At 38.4% G+C, this 13,839-nt stretch overlaps 1 protein-coding gene across 2 annotated transcripts in view; it reads right to left on the bottom strand.

Annotated features, from left to right (window-relative positions):
* The window catches only part of LOC126975825 (integrin alpha-PS1), a 149,947-nt gene extending 145,114 nt beyond the window's left edge, over positions 1-4,833 (bottom strand). For both annotated transcript variants that reach the window (XM_050823854.1, XM_050823855.1), the window contains exon 1: positions 4,442-4,833. In XM_050823854.1, the coding sequence (XP_050679811.1) occupies positions 4,442-4,614 (173 nt within the window). In that variant the 5' untranslated portion in view covers positions 4,615-4,833. The remainder of the gene's footprint in view (positions 1-4,441) is intronic.
* Positions 4,834-13,839: the final 9,006 nt, after the last annotated feature.

The following is a 13,839-nucleotide window of genomic DNA, read 5'->3' as shown; positions in this document are numbered from 1 at the left end:
CATCGAGGTAAACAAAAATATTCATAAAAAATTTTCAAAAAATTAAAACTACTGGGCCAAAGTATGTAAAATTTTTATGGAACCAAATGACATCTATTCTGCATCGAACTAAAGAAAAATTGCGTAAATCGGATAATAAATATCAGAGTAATCAGTGTACATACATTAAAAAAATACCGATCGAATTGAAAACCCCCTCCTTTTTGAATTCGGTTAAAAATAACAAAATATAAGCTTAATAGTAACCGACAAAAGCAAAGAAAAATTTGAATCATCGTCAAAAATAAGTCGTCCTAATAAAATGTCACAAACATGTGCGGATGTTAAATATTTGAGAGCACAATATGTCTGCACCGCGACAGACGCGGACGACATTTACAAAACACGACGATGATTTAAAAAACACAATATCATTAAAAAAAAAGTTGTTTTCCACCATTAACTACCATCTTGCTTTTTTCTTGGTAGTGAATAACCTAACACTCCTATAAAGATTTTTTTCTGTAAAATGGAAAACTGTAATCTTTATCAATCTGTAGAACCTGCCTCAACACACTCCATTTTAAAACAAAATCAAAAATAAACAGTTAGTAAGTTAATCTCGTTTAAATTTAATTTCTCTTAGAGAATCAAAACTTATTAGATATTAGTTAATAATTATGTAGTTTTATTATTATATGCCATATAATTTAAAATAAAATCCTGACAAGTTAGAGAGCCGGACGAACGCGCGGACTACAGTCTAAAAGTCCGGAATACAGTCTAATGTACGGACTAGAATCTAAAAGTCCGGACTAAAGTCTAAAAGCCCGGACTAGAGTCTAAACATCCGGACCAGAGTCTAAAAGTCCGGACTAGAATCTAAAAAACGCAAAAACAATGTTTGAGGGCTGCAACGGGAAAAGGACCCCTTGAAAGCTTGAAACAATTGTTGAATTATACATATTTGAGTGCTGTAGGTTTGTTCGAAAATTTTTTTTTACAATTCAGTAAACATAAAAACACTTCTATTTTCCCATCCAAGGACCCCACCAAACTACAAGTACCTTGCTGTAGAACTACATTATTTCAGAGAAACTGTTTTTATATGTGCATAAAAATCTATATTCACATCCCAACGATAATGAGAGAGGTGTCGCCAAATAGGAATTTCTCATCTAAATTGAAAATATACCTTAGTAAAAACTGCTTATATTCATTAGACGAATATTTTCAATTAAAAACTTAACTATATATATAGTCAAGTTCAATATAATACTGCTACTAATCTTTTGTTAAAATGATATTTTGTAACTAATGATTTAGAAATGTATTTTGTAAAATTTGCACGTCATAAATGTGGCAAACATGTACTATATAATATTTATGTAACATCAATCTAACATGTTTATGCAAATAAAAACTTTGACTTTGACCTAAAAGTCCTAACATGTCCGGAGTCATCCGTACCGGTGGCAACCCTAAGCTGGTAGTTGATTCCAAAAAGTGTCTGTGCGATGCAAAAAGTTTCTAGTGAAACGCATCAACGAGATGCGGATGGGAGTGCCCAGTTATACAATCAGCAGGCTGCTGGTATTAACCTGGTCATCTCTCAGCCCCCGTTGTGGTATGACATCAAGAAGAATTCTAAAGGAATCAATTTTGACAAAATAAATGCCTTTGATATGCTATGATATATAAGTGAGCCTCACAATATAAATTAATTTAAAGTTAGTCCTAATTATGCTTAGCATGTAACACGTTTTATTTTGAATGATTATAGTAAACGGGCTTTAAACGAATGAATAGTTGATAGTTGTTTTAACAGAAACGCTCCAGCAAATAACACAGAGTTAGTTGGAGTTGGAATGATTCCAAAATACGCTGTGTATTACCGTATCTTAATAATTTATATTAGTAATACAATCCTGAGTCATACAATAAATTGAAAATCCGCAAATCAATTCATACGTATAATTTTACGCAACGATACGTGACTAATAATGCCATAGGTCCTATATTCAAATTCAAATTAAAATATTTTTATTCAAAATAGGATGTGAAATCACTTATTGAAAGTCAAAAAACTACCACCCATTCCAAAATGAATGCCTCAGGCCTGAGAAGAATGGGCGCAACAAACTCAGCGGGCTTTTTTTTTCCATCAAAAATATGTTTTACAATTAAAGTAACATTTACAAAGTAACATTGTAAAATTAAACTTATTATTTAATAGCCTCAGGGCGGTCGCTCTATTCCCAATCTGTGGTATCATTAAGAAAGTCATTTATGTTATAGTAACCTTTACCACACAAACGTTTGACACAATTCTTTTGAATAACGTTATATGTACTTTTGTTTTGAACATTTTCTGGGATCCTGTTGTAAAAGCATATACATCGCCCCACAAACGACTTGTTAACTCGACTTAGTCGAGTAGTAGGCATTATAAGCTTATGTCTGTTGCTGGTGTTAACGTTATGGTTATGACAGTTTCTGGCAATTAATTTATGACAATGTAAATTATATAAATACAAAATAATAGTATTCACACGTAAGAAAAAATCGAATTCAAAAGAATTGAGCTGTTATATACAACATCATTTGTGTTGTGTTACCGTTAAAAAAATTGCAATATAATATTTTGGGAAAGGAAAAAGATTACGACCGATTCTCAGACCTACCAAATATACTTATGAAATTTCATGTTTATGAACCGTCATAAGAAACGAAATTATTTGAGTATCCGATTTGATTAATACAAGAAACTGAAGCCACAACCTGAGAGTTGAACAAAGCATACAAGATTTGATGACGATACGTCACTCGAACGGTTAACTCAGTTGGTTAGAGCACTGGCACGGAACGCCAGAGGTCGTGGGTTCGAGACCCGCATCGTTCATCAAATTTTGTTTTCAAATTTTATTTGTGTAAAACAAAAATTCAAATTCAAAAAAAAAATATCTTATATGTAAAGATTATAGTTAAGTTTCAGTTTTACATATAATATTAAACAAGTGTTTGTTCAAGTGTATTTAAAATAAGTATAATGGTAGAAAATTTTACTTGAAATCCACAACCATCATTACACGCTTGTTCTAAAACTACTTAACAGAAAGTTTAGACGGCTCTATATTCTGGTTAAAATTCATTGAACCATGTCAGATATTATTTATAGATTTGTACTTATTAGAGATTAACCTCCTTATTCATAATGGTCCGCTAACTTTAAACAGCCGCTTAGGAGTGTTTTTTCTCATTCTGACTTAGGTCAATAGAAGAAGACAAAGTGAGAATGGACAATGCTTTAAGTTAGCAGACCATTATGAATAAGGGGGTAAGTCGATAACTACAGTTATTAGTTAAAACTTCAATTAATAGCATATTCCTGGAACTTGAAGATATTTATATTTAACGACACCATGTTTACAGTTTAGAATTATATTATCATGTATGTATTGCATGACGATATTATTATAAATAGATAGTTGTCAATCTATCGTTAGTAGGTCAAAACACCTCGGCGCCAAAAGTATGTACATTCATTGTTAAATATATAGTTAATTCATTTATAATGAAATAATAGCGGATAATATTTACCTATAATGAAGATGGGTTTAATTTAACACAAAAAATCATGACCGAACGTCAACACGTTGTTTTGGGCCTTTTTAAGAATCATACAAGACGAACATTACAGTCAAACATTAAAGGTGTATTTTTTTATTCTGGAAAAATTGCTTTATAAAGGAACGGTGAAATATTTTTTTTGAAATTGTCTAAGTGATCTCGGAGATGAGATGAGAGATACCTACTATGGTTGAAAAAGTGTAGCTTAAATTTTAACGGAGCTCATGTTGTTAGTTGTACAAATTTGATTTAAATCTCTTTTGTAGTTTTTTCGTTTCGACAAAAATTTTATTGCTTGTAAAACACATGACAAGATTTCCTTTAAAAAAATATTCAATGCACGATATACGATTTTATTATACATAATATTAATAATTGGTGTAAATATCTTATTAATATTCGAAAAACTATAATAATAATAATATATTCTGCGTATTGATTCACACCATTGTTGAAGAAAAGGTAAAAATGTTTCGTAGAGTCTGACATTGTTCTAAGACAGGTAGAGCATAAAAGATTAAGTCGAATCGCTTTGCATAATATAAAAAATACTGTAGTCTACGGAATTTATCATCGTGTTTACGTGGTAAGGATAATATTTGATAAGCACTCGTTAAAACCTTGATTAAATAATAAACTACGAACTGTAGCACTATATTCTTGATAAGGATGGCGCGTTTGATAATTTGATACAGCACGTTATTCTTAATATGCTAAACTCATTCATAGAAACCTATCTGCGTCGCACCACATGTAAATCAAATAACCTTCACCCATGACATCATTACCTTAAATTTTATTCTTGGAAAATTTTTTTGATAAAAGAACTTACCAACTTGACTTTCTATCTCCGCTTATAGTAAGGTGTTCAGCCACGGAAAATCCAAAATATGAACCAGCTTCTCCCAACTTTATCACAGGAATCCTCGGCTCCAAGTTAAAACAACTCACACATAATAAAATACACAAAAATGCTGCACAAATATAACAAACTCTCGACGACATGGTTGTAATCAAAACTTATCAGATATTATCGCATCAATTCACTATTCTGCAATTTGGCACATCGCGATTTCGTATAAAATAGTTTGAATAGCGCGGGCGTACATACAGACCCCCAGCGCAGATGACACTTGCCGGCCGAGTATTCTGTAGTCTGTTAGTGTACCGGTGACTCGAATATCTGTTGACTCTACTAGTACAACTTACATGCAGAGTGCAGACACAACATAATCGACTCTACTAACGCAGGCTAAAGGCAAGTGAACTCATAAAACATGTGGCATTTGATTTCAACGCCATCTAGTGAGAGATGTTCATACGCCTGAAATAGAGCTTTGATATAAAAATGGCGATCATGCGTTGTCAGTATTGAAGTGGTTTGTAGTGTAGTTCATAGATGACTCCTGAACTCACGAAACATATAATACCTAAATTGTACCTAGTCTTGCGATAAACACTTGCGACAAACAAGAATTACTTTTGCAGTGTGTTAGTTTAATACATAAATATTAAATAATTGAAAGCTTATTAGCGGTGGACGAGGTGTGTCATTGAAGGTTTTTAAATTAATTTAATTTAACTGTTATTTCAATGGTCAACAGGTTGAAAAAACTTTTAAGTCGTCAACGGGTTTTGAAAAATCGGTTAATGCATTTATTAATAATTTAGGTTTTTATTTCGTCAATAATAATTCGCAAATTCGTCAACTACTTTGAATTAAGCTGTTTTAGTGAGGCATTCAAATTCTTCATTTATTGCGAGTTACGGGCGAAGACATTGATTGAATTTATTAGCTTATTATGTTAAATGTGAACATAAAACTGTTAATAAAAACAGTTTATTGATTTAACGTCCACCTCTAGCCATGGTCTCCATTGCTGCAATACAGCCCTTTAAACGTTGAAGCCTGCACTCTTTCCATGGGAAAATTCTTCACTGCCAATCGTACGGATTGTATTTGGGACTCCAAATTATCATGGCGTTTAGCCGTAGTCTATAAAACTGACCATAGATCATAATCCAGCGGATTAAGATCGGAACTAGACGACTGCTAGTCTTCAGCTCGTATGTAGACCGAAACGAACCGAGCTTTATGACCCGGCGCCGAGTCTTGCTGGAAGGACCACTTTTGGTTATTGAACATGGTGTTGTTAAGGGGCTTCACTAACTTCTCAAGAATGGTATCTTGATGCACTTGTGCCGATGTTTTGATAACTTTTTCACAAAAGTATGACTCAGTCACTCCTTGATAACTAATACCCCACCAAATTATCACTGAAGTCGGATAGTGCCCACGTTGCACTCTGTCAACTAATTGGAAAGCTTCCTTAGAGCTTTGAGCATTAATACGGTCATTTTGTTTGTTAAAATGTTGCTCGATTGTAAAAAAATTCTCAACCGTAAACAAAATTTTTCTGAGAGCGTACCGCTTCAGTAGTTGTTTCGATTGTACCACCCTATTCTTTTTAAAATATCAGTTAAGAAATGACCAGTACGTCTCTTTTAGGCTACAAGTCCTAAGTAATCTTTTCAAATACGCGACATGGTTCTAGGTGCTACCTTCATCTCCCGAGATAAAATCTTTTGCTTTCGGAAAGGATTTCTTGGAATTCTTTCGAATAAATACAAATGTGATTACAACGGAACGTCTTTCTAGTGGCAGTAATTCTTGAAATTTGACATAACATTTCACGTAAAATTGTCGGATACTTTTTGCATTGTTGATGATCATTTTTGGAGTACCTATGTGAATTAAACAGCAAGGTTATATTGCCATAAATACAGCCTTCAGATTGAGCTAAAAATAATAATTATTGAGAACTTTAATAAAACTTTAAATTAGTAAATACACTAATTTAAAGTTTGCTACTAAAACCACGTACTAGTTTAAAAATAAGGACTCCGTGTCAACTTACATAACAGTGTAGCACCAAAACAAGCCGATTAACGTGTAAATGCATAGCCCCACGCACACACTTACACTGCTACAGGCCGATAGGCGGCCATTATGAGAATTGTCATCATCTGTGACAGCTCAGTTTTGCGTCTCAAAAAAATATTTTAAAAATACCGTCGTGTGTTGTCAAAAAGTGTAAGACTTAAACCAAGTAACAAGTATAAGAAGCATCTCGTAACTCTGAATTATTAAATATTGAGGCATCATGTGGAGACCCAGACACCTAGCAGTATGCACATTCTGTGGCTGAAGGCTCTATTATCATCGTGCTCGTTCATTGAAATCTCAGCATCGATTTGGAGTGTAAACCATGTAAAACTTCCTTGAGCTTCAACGAATCTATTACAAAAGATTTCATTAAGATCGGTCGAATAGTTAAGGAGTTATTAGGGAACATACATCTTTTATATAATATATGGAATAGATTTATTCTTCACTGGACCGTGAAGTGTTCACACTGATTTTAGCACTATTTCAAACGAGTTACTATGTCAGTGTTATATAAGTTTTATTTACAGATAAAACGAGAGCAATGCAGTTTGGAAATCTTCTGGAATAATGTAGAAAACGCTTAACCACAACAGAGATTCAAATCGAGGTTAAGGTTGCAAAATGTTACAGTCATGTCAACATTAATACTCGCGTGGGATCAAATATAATTATCATAACTAGTTTGTAACTAACAACGGAAATAGAAAGCAGATTGTACAGAGCATTGCAAGTAACTGTCTGACTTACATTATAAGATACTAATGACTAATCATAAGATACATAATAGGTTTAAGGGTAAATGTACTCGTATACACTTCTATAATAAAGTCCCAGACACTGTTCAGGCATTATCTATGAATAAATTTAAATGTTTTATTAAAAAAATGGCTCTGTCTTAAATCCTATTACTCCACAGCTGAATATCTAAGTGATCCGATAGTCTGGGACTGGATTATGATTATTTTATAGCAATAGCAATAACAGTAAAATATTTTAGGTATATTTTTATTAAAAACAGCGCAAAAAAGAATGCTGGGAGAGTTACTTGCGCCGCTTTTTCTCTCTCAGAGCGCCATTTGTTTCCGAAGCGGTAATAGTATCTAGTATATTAGAAATGAGATCAAAAAGAATTCTAAAAGATTCAATTTTGAGAAAATAAGTACCTTTTTATGCCTTTTTTTTAATGACCCTTCAGGTACTTATGTTTCTTTATGGAATAGGAGGACAAACGAGCGTACGGGTTACCTGGTGTTAAGTGATGACCGCCGCCCACATTCTCTTGCAACACCAGAGGAATCACAGGAGCATTGCCGGCCTTTAAGGAAGGTGTACGCGCTTTTTTTTAAGGTACCCATGTCGTATCATCCCGGAAACACCGCACAAGGAAGCTTTGTAGTAAGTGGAAGAAAGCTCCTTGCAAACCGCACTGTGGAGGACCGCCACACATCCAGATGGTGGGGATGATATCCTAACTTGTGGCGTGTGTGCGAAGGTGAAATTCGGCGGCAGGAATCAGGTTAACCAGCTCTTCGGAACACTCCCCGTGATAAATGCGGGAGAAGGCGCACAATGATATGTGTTACTTTTTGATGTTATACTTCTTTTGGCTTTTTATACTTTCTTTTTAATAATTTCACTCTAATTGTAACTAATAATAATTAAATGATATAATTACAAGTTATTTATAATAAACATCAACAGCCAGAAAATAATAATGTTTTATAATAATACTACTCGTAGCTGACCCAGCAAACGTTGTATTGCCGATATTAAAATCGCGATACAAAAGTAAATGTTGATCGTAGATGGGTAAAAATTTGAAGTTGTATGTATTTTTTAATGCTGACTCATAATCAAATAAATTTAAAAAAAATGTCAAAAAAATAAAAAAAAAAGAATCGGTCAAGCCGTTTCGGAGGAGTTCAAAGTTTTTTATATATTAGATTTGACGGTTAGCTCAGTTGGTAAGAGCGCTCGGACGGAACCCGAGAGGCGCGGGTTCGACTCCTGCATCGTCAAATTTTATATGTTTATATAACGTAGACCATTGCCTGGCCCTGTAGAAGGTATAGAATGCTGTTTTGCATCGCATGAAAGCAGGCTAAAATTATTACTTTAATGTGCATGACAAACTATGTCTTACACTCGCGATATGTATGTAAATTTGTTTTAGGGTGCGTGCGTTGTAAATAGGGGTTAGCAGTTCACCGCTATTTTTTTTGACGTGTTCACACCTGTCACAGTCTAGTTAGACGTATAAATGATCTAAATCGTAAGGTTTGGCTATACTGCTCTAGCTAAATACTTTTCTTTTTTCAGTTGCGAAGCACCTTCATGGGTTTATTTGAGAATAGAAACAGTGAGCGAAAAAATTTGCCAATTACTCAAAAAAGAGAACATTTGTTGAGAGCAAAAGCGTTTTTTTGCAAATTGCGAGATACAGAACCAGATTTAAAAATAAATTCCTTCGACTGTCAAAAGAACTTACCATTACCCAAGTTGCCTGATCAGATAACATACTATAGTCGCTAACTTTCATAGAGAAGAAGTTGAGAGGTATGGAAGTTATATTGCACCCGGACGAAATAAAGAATGTTATTAATGAGACAAGTACTATAGTAGAGCTTGGAGAAGACTGCATGATAAATGGCTGGAGAGAAACAGTAAAAAGTGTTGTGAACATTTTATGTTTTAAGTGCCAACCCTAGTTTTCATAAAAAGCCAGTACAATCAAAGATGGCAATCTGTCCATCATTTAGGATTAAATATGGCAATGTGCCATATATTTGGTAACAAAGATGCCGTTCTTTAAATTCTAATATCAAATCTTGCAATCTGCTGAATTCATTTGTAAATTTTGACTATAAAAGTAAGTTTTAGCCATAACTCCTGTATTACGAAAAACCGATAACTCTATTATTTATATTCAAAAATAATTCTTCAACCTTTGAATCCACGTAGAAAGTAATAAACGTTTTTTATCAATATCCACAAATTAGTTTTTTTTTTATGATAATGAGGGACGAGACGAGCAGGACGTTCAGCTGATGGTAATTGATACGCCATGCCCATTACAACGCAGTGCCGCTCAGCATTCCCGAAAAACCCAAAAATTCTGAGCGGCACTACAATTGCGCTCGTCACCTTCAGACATAAGATGTTAAGCCTCATTTGCCCAGTAATTTCACTAGCTACGGCGCCCTTCAGACCGAAACACAGTAATGCTTACACATTACTGTTTCACGGCAGAAATAGGCGCCGTTGTGGTACCCATCTAACCGGGTTCCTGTGCGAAGGAGCCTCCCACTGGTTCAGAGACAGATTGCCGCCTTTGATCTTATGCGACTCATTTCTTATAATTTCCTTAGTTTTTGTCAACCGTTTGATCTAACGCGCGTAATTTTGCTACTTTTTTACAAATACTAATGCTACTTTTTTAAAATAATGTGAATAATGGATACGACACCTCAGGCAGCAACTCAAGCTGTAGCACTACTTCAAGCAGGGTGAGGTCGCTAGAAGACTTCGAATAAGCAGATCTTCAGCAACTATTCTTATAGGAGTGGTAGTGCCATGTTGGGTCCTCACGGACACAACCGAATTGGGCCGGCACGCCCGGAGAAATACCACTCCCCCACTCGAAACCGGCGTGAAATAGCGGCTATGCCGCTGTGTTTCGTCCGAGAAGTGGGGTATCCGGAGGCCTACACCCCCCCTCCCAAATACAAATAGCAGCACGGTCTAAAAATAGACTACTCCAGGACGTTACCAGGCTACGCAGCTGTGGAGAATCCGTCCCTGGGCGTCCACAATTAGCGCCTGTACCTAATAGTGGTTGCCCAGGCTGCTCCGCGTATATGGAGGGGGCAAATCTGCGCTGACTCGGGGCAAACAGAGCAGGAGGCTCAAACCACCCTCCTCCACACTCGCTGTGGACTTTTGCAACATCAGGGGGCTTCGCTCAAATTTAAATGCCGTCCACTTTCACCTGGAGACGGCGAAGCCGGCCCTGCTCTTTTTAACCGAGACACAGATATCCTCCCTGGCTGATTCATCTTACCTTTCGTACCCGGTAACGCAGAGACTGACCGGCTCCTCGAACACATCCAAATGGCTACAGATTCCGTGTTGGAGCAGATCCCCACTGCAGAGATCGTGTTTCTTGGCGATTTAACGCCCGCCACGCCGAATGGCTTGGCTCACGTACCACCGATCATGCAGGGAGATCTGTTCACGACTTCGCCTTAGCATATGGTCTGACGCAACTGGTTATTGCACCAACGCGAATCCCAGATGTGCAAGATCACACACCTTCACTGTTGGACCTTCTGTTGACCTCACATCCGGACGGCTACCTAGTTTCCGTTGACCCTCCTCTGGGATCGTCGAACCACTGCCTGAAACGGAGCACCGTTCCGATCACGCGCCTAAAACGGCCCCGCTTCTTAGGCTGTCGCCGCGTGTGGCACTATAGGTCAGCAGAGTGGAAAGAGATGCGGTGCTTTTTTGCATCCTACCCGTGGAGGCAGATTTGTTTTTCGCTGGTAAATCCAGATGTCGCTGCTGACGCTGTTGCTGATATGGTACTGCAAGGTACTTTTCATTCCATCCTCCTCTGTGCCCATCGGTGGCAGGTCCCAACCATGGTTTGACCGCACCTGCAAAATGGCCTCTCGCCGAAAGCAGGAGTGCTATCAGGCTTGGGTCGATGTGGTGGTATCTAAGGAAGTGAATTCCAGCGAACTTGAAAAACACTTCAATCATGCCTCCAGGTCCTTCAAAAGAGTTATTGCTGACACGAAGTCGAAGCACATTGGCAGAATTGGCGAGAGACTTGCACGCGTTACCTCGGGAACTCGTGCGTTCTGGTCGCTTGCCAAGGCTGTCCAAGGAAACTTCTGCCAGCCAGCCATTACGCCACTGCACAGGGATGATGACTCGCTGGCCCATGACGCGAAAGAGAAAGCTGATCTCCTGGGCTCCCTCTTCGCGTCCAACTCGACTCTGGATGACCAAGGTGCACCACCACCGCATATTCCGCGGTGCGAGTCATACATGCCGGAGGTAAAAATCCGGCATGGCGCCGTGCTTAAGGCGCTTCTCACCTTGGACATTCACAAATCGAGCGGGCCCGATGGCATTCCCCCGATAGTGCTGCGGACATGTGCTCCAGAACTTGCGCCGGTCCTTACCCGTCTTTTCCGGCTCTCCTACATCATCAGGCGTAGTCCCGAAATTATGGAAGGCGGCTTTAGTGCACCCATTCCCTAAAAAAGTTGTACGCTCAGATCCGTCCAACTACCGCCCCATTGCCATTACCTCCATTTTCTCCAAAGTAATGGAGTCGATCATCAACCGCCAGCTCTTGGGATACCTAGAGGGGCACCAGCTGATCAGCGACTGCCAGTACGGTTTCCGTCAGGGTCCCTCAGCTGGTGATCTTCTTGCATACCTCACCCATAAATGGGCGCAAGCGGTTGAGTCGAAGGGAGAGGTCTTGGCGGTGAGTTTGGACATAGCGAAGGCCTTCGCTCGGGTGTGGCATAAAGCGCTTATAGCGAAACTGCCATCCTATGGGCTTGTTGCTAGTTGTGCAAATGGGTCACTAGCTTTTTGGCTGATCGGAGCGTCAAGGTTGTTATCCACGGTGCATGCTCCGACTTAAAACCCATAAACGCTGGCGCAAGGCTGCGTGCTACCCCTACGCTGTTTCATCTGCATATCAATGATATGCTGAAAATCAGCAATATTCATTGCTATGCGGACGACAGCTCAGGGTATGCTTCCTACACCGGCCGTGCCAACATGTCCCGGGATAGCGTCGACGAAAACCGGAACAAACTTGTGTCTGAAATCGAGACTATGCTTTGCAAAGTCTCGGAATGGGGCCGACAAAATTTAGTCCAATCCAAGTCCAACTTCAAGAAGACACAAGTTTGTGCGTTCACCACTAAAAAGTCTCCTTTTGTCGTATCCCCTCGATTTGAGATCACTCCTCTAACTGCCACAGCCTGTATTGGCATACTTGGCGTCGATATATCGAGCGACGTGCCGTGGTCACTTGGAAGAGAAGGCCAAACTGGCCTCAAAAAAGCTTGGTGTACTCAGTAAGGCGAGACAGTACTCACTAAAAGCCACCGCCTGCAACCTTATAAGGCGCAAATTCTGCCTCACATGGAGCACTGTTCTCACCTCTGGGCGGGTGCTCCCCAGTACCAGCTTCTTCCATTTAACCGCATACAACGAAGAGCGGCTCGAATCATCGACGATCAAGTCATCTCCGATCGGCTTGATTCTCTAGCATTGCGTAGAGATGTGGGTTCTCTCTGCATCTTCTACCGCATTTACCACGGGGAATGCTCAAAGGAGCTGTTCGGGTTGATTCCAGCGGCCGAATTCCACCACCGGACATTACGTGCAAAGTACCATCCGCATCACGTAGACGTCTGGCATTCCACAACCGCGCGTTTTGTTCCAAATTTCTTGCCTCGCACAGCCACTTTGTGGAATCAACTACCGGCAGCGGTCTTCCCGAACAGATACAACTTAGGGACCTTCAAGAAAAAAGCATACTCCTACCTTAAAGGCCGGCAACGCATTTCTTGACACACCTGTTGTTGCGGATGTCCATGGGCGGTTGCAACTGATATTTATTTTGTTTGAACTTCATCCCCTTCCCCCATTTTTTACATTTAAGTCCACACATGTCCTGTTGCTCTATCTGGCCCTTGCTCTTGTAATAGTATAAGTAGAAATACTCATATAAAATACTTAGGAGTCGTCATGGACGAAAACTTAAACTTTAAGCAACATCTTAATACAACAGCGAAAAGAGTCCGCAAGCTGATCTATATTTTTAAGAACTTACGCGCTTCGGCATCTTTTTAAATCTGCTAAAAACCATTTATTTTGCAATCGGTCAATCTGTATTATCTTATTGTATCACCGTATGGGGATGGGCGGCTACTTCACACATGATACTCTTAGAAAGAGCACAGAGAGCTGTCCTTAAAGTTATTTTTAAAAAACCTATTAGATACCCAACACAAACTATATAAAGACTTAAAACTTCTTTCTGTCCGAGGTATATTTTTCTTGCGTGTACTTGCACAAGCATGCATAAGGAGGTCTTGAATTTGCCTAATTATAAAAACCTACAAGATAGCCGTTCGTACAAGATTCCAACACCAATAATAAATACAACATTTGCAAGTAGATTAAGCCCATTCTTATATACATATATATACAACAAGGTAAATTTAAAATGTTCTATTAAAAAT

This window comes from Leptidea sinapis, chromosome 38 (assembly GCF_905404315.1).
Source record: "Leptidea sinapis chromosome 38, ilLepSina1.1, whole genome shotgun sequence".
NCBI lineage: Eukaryota > Metazoa > Arthropoda > Insecta > Lepidoptera > Pieridae > Leptidea > Leptidea sinapis.
This window is presented reverse-complemented; position numbering and strand designations above follow the sequence as displayed.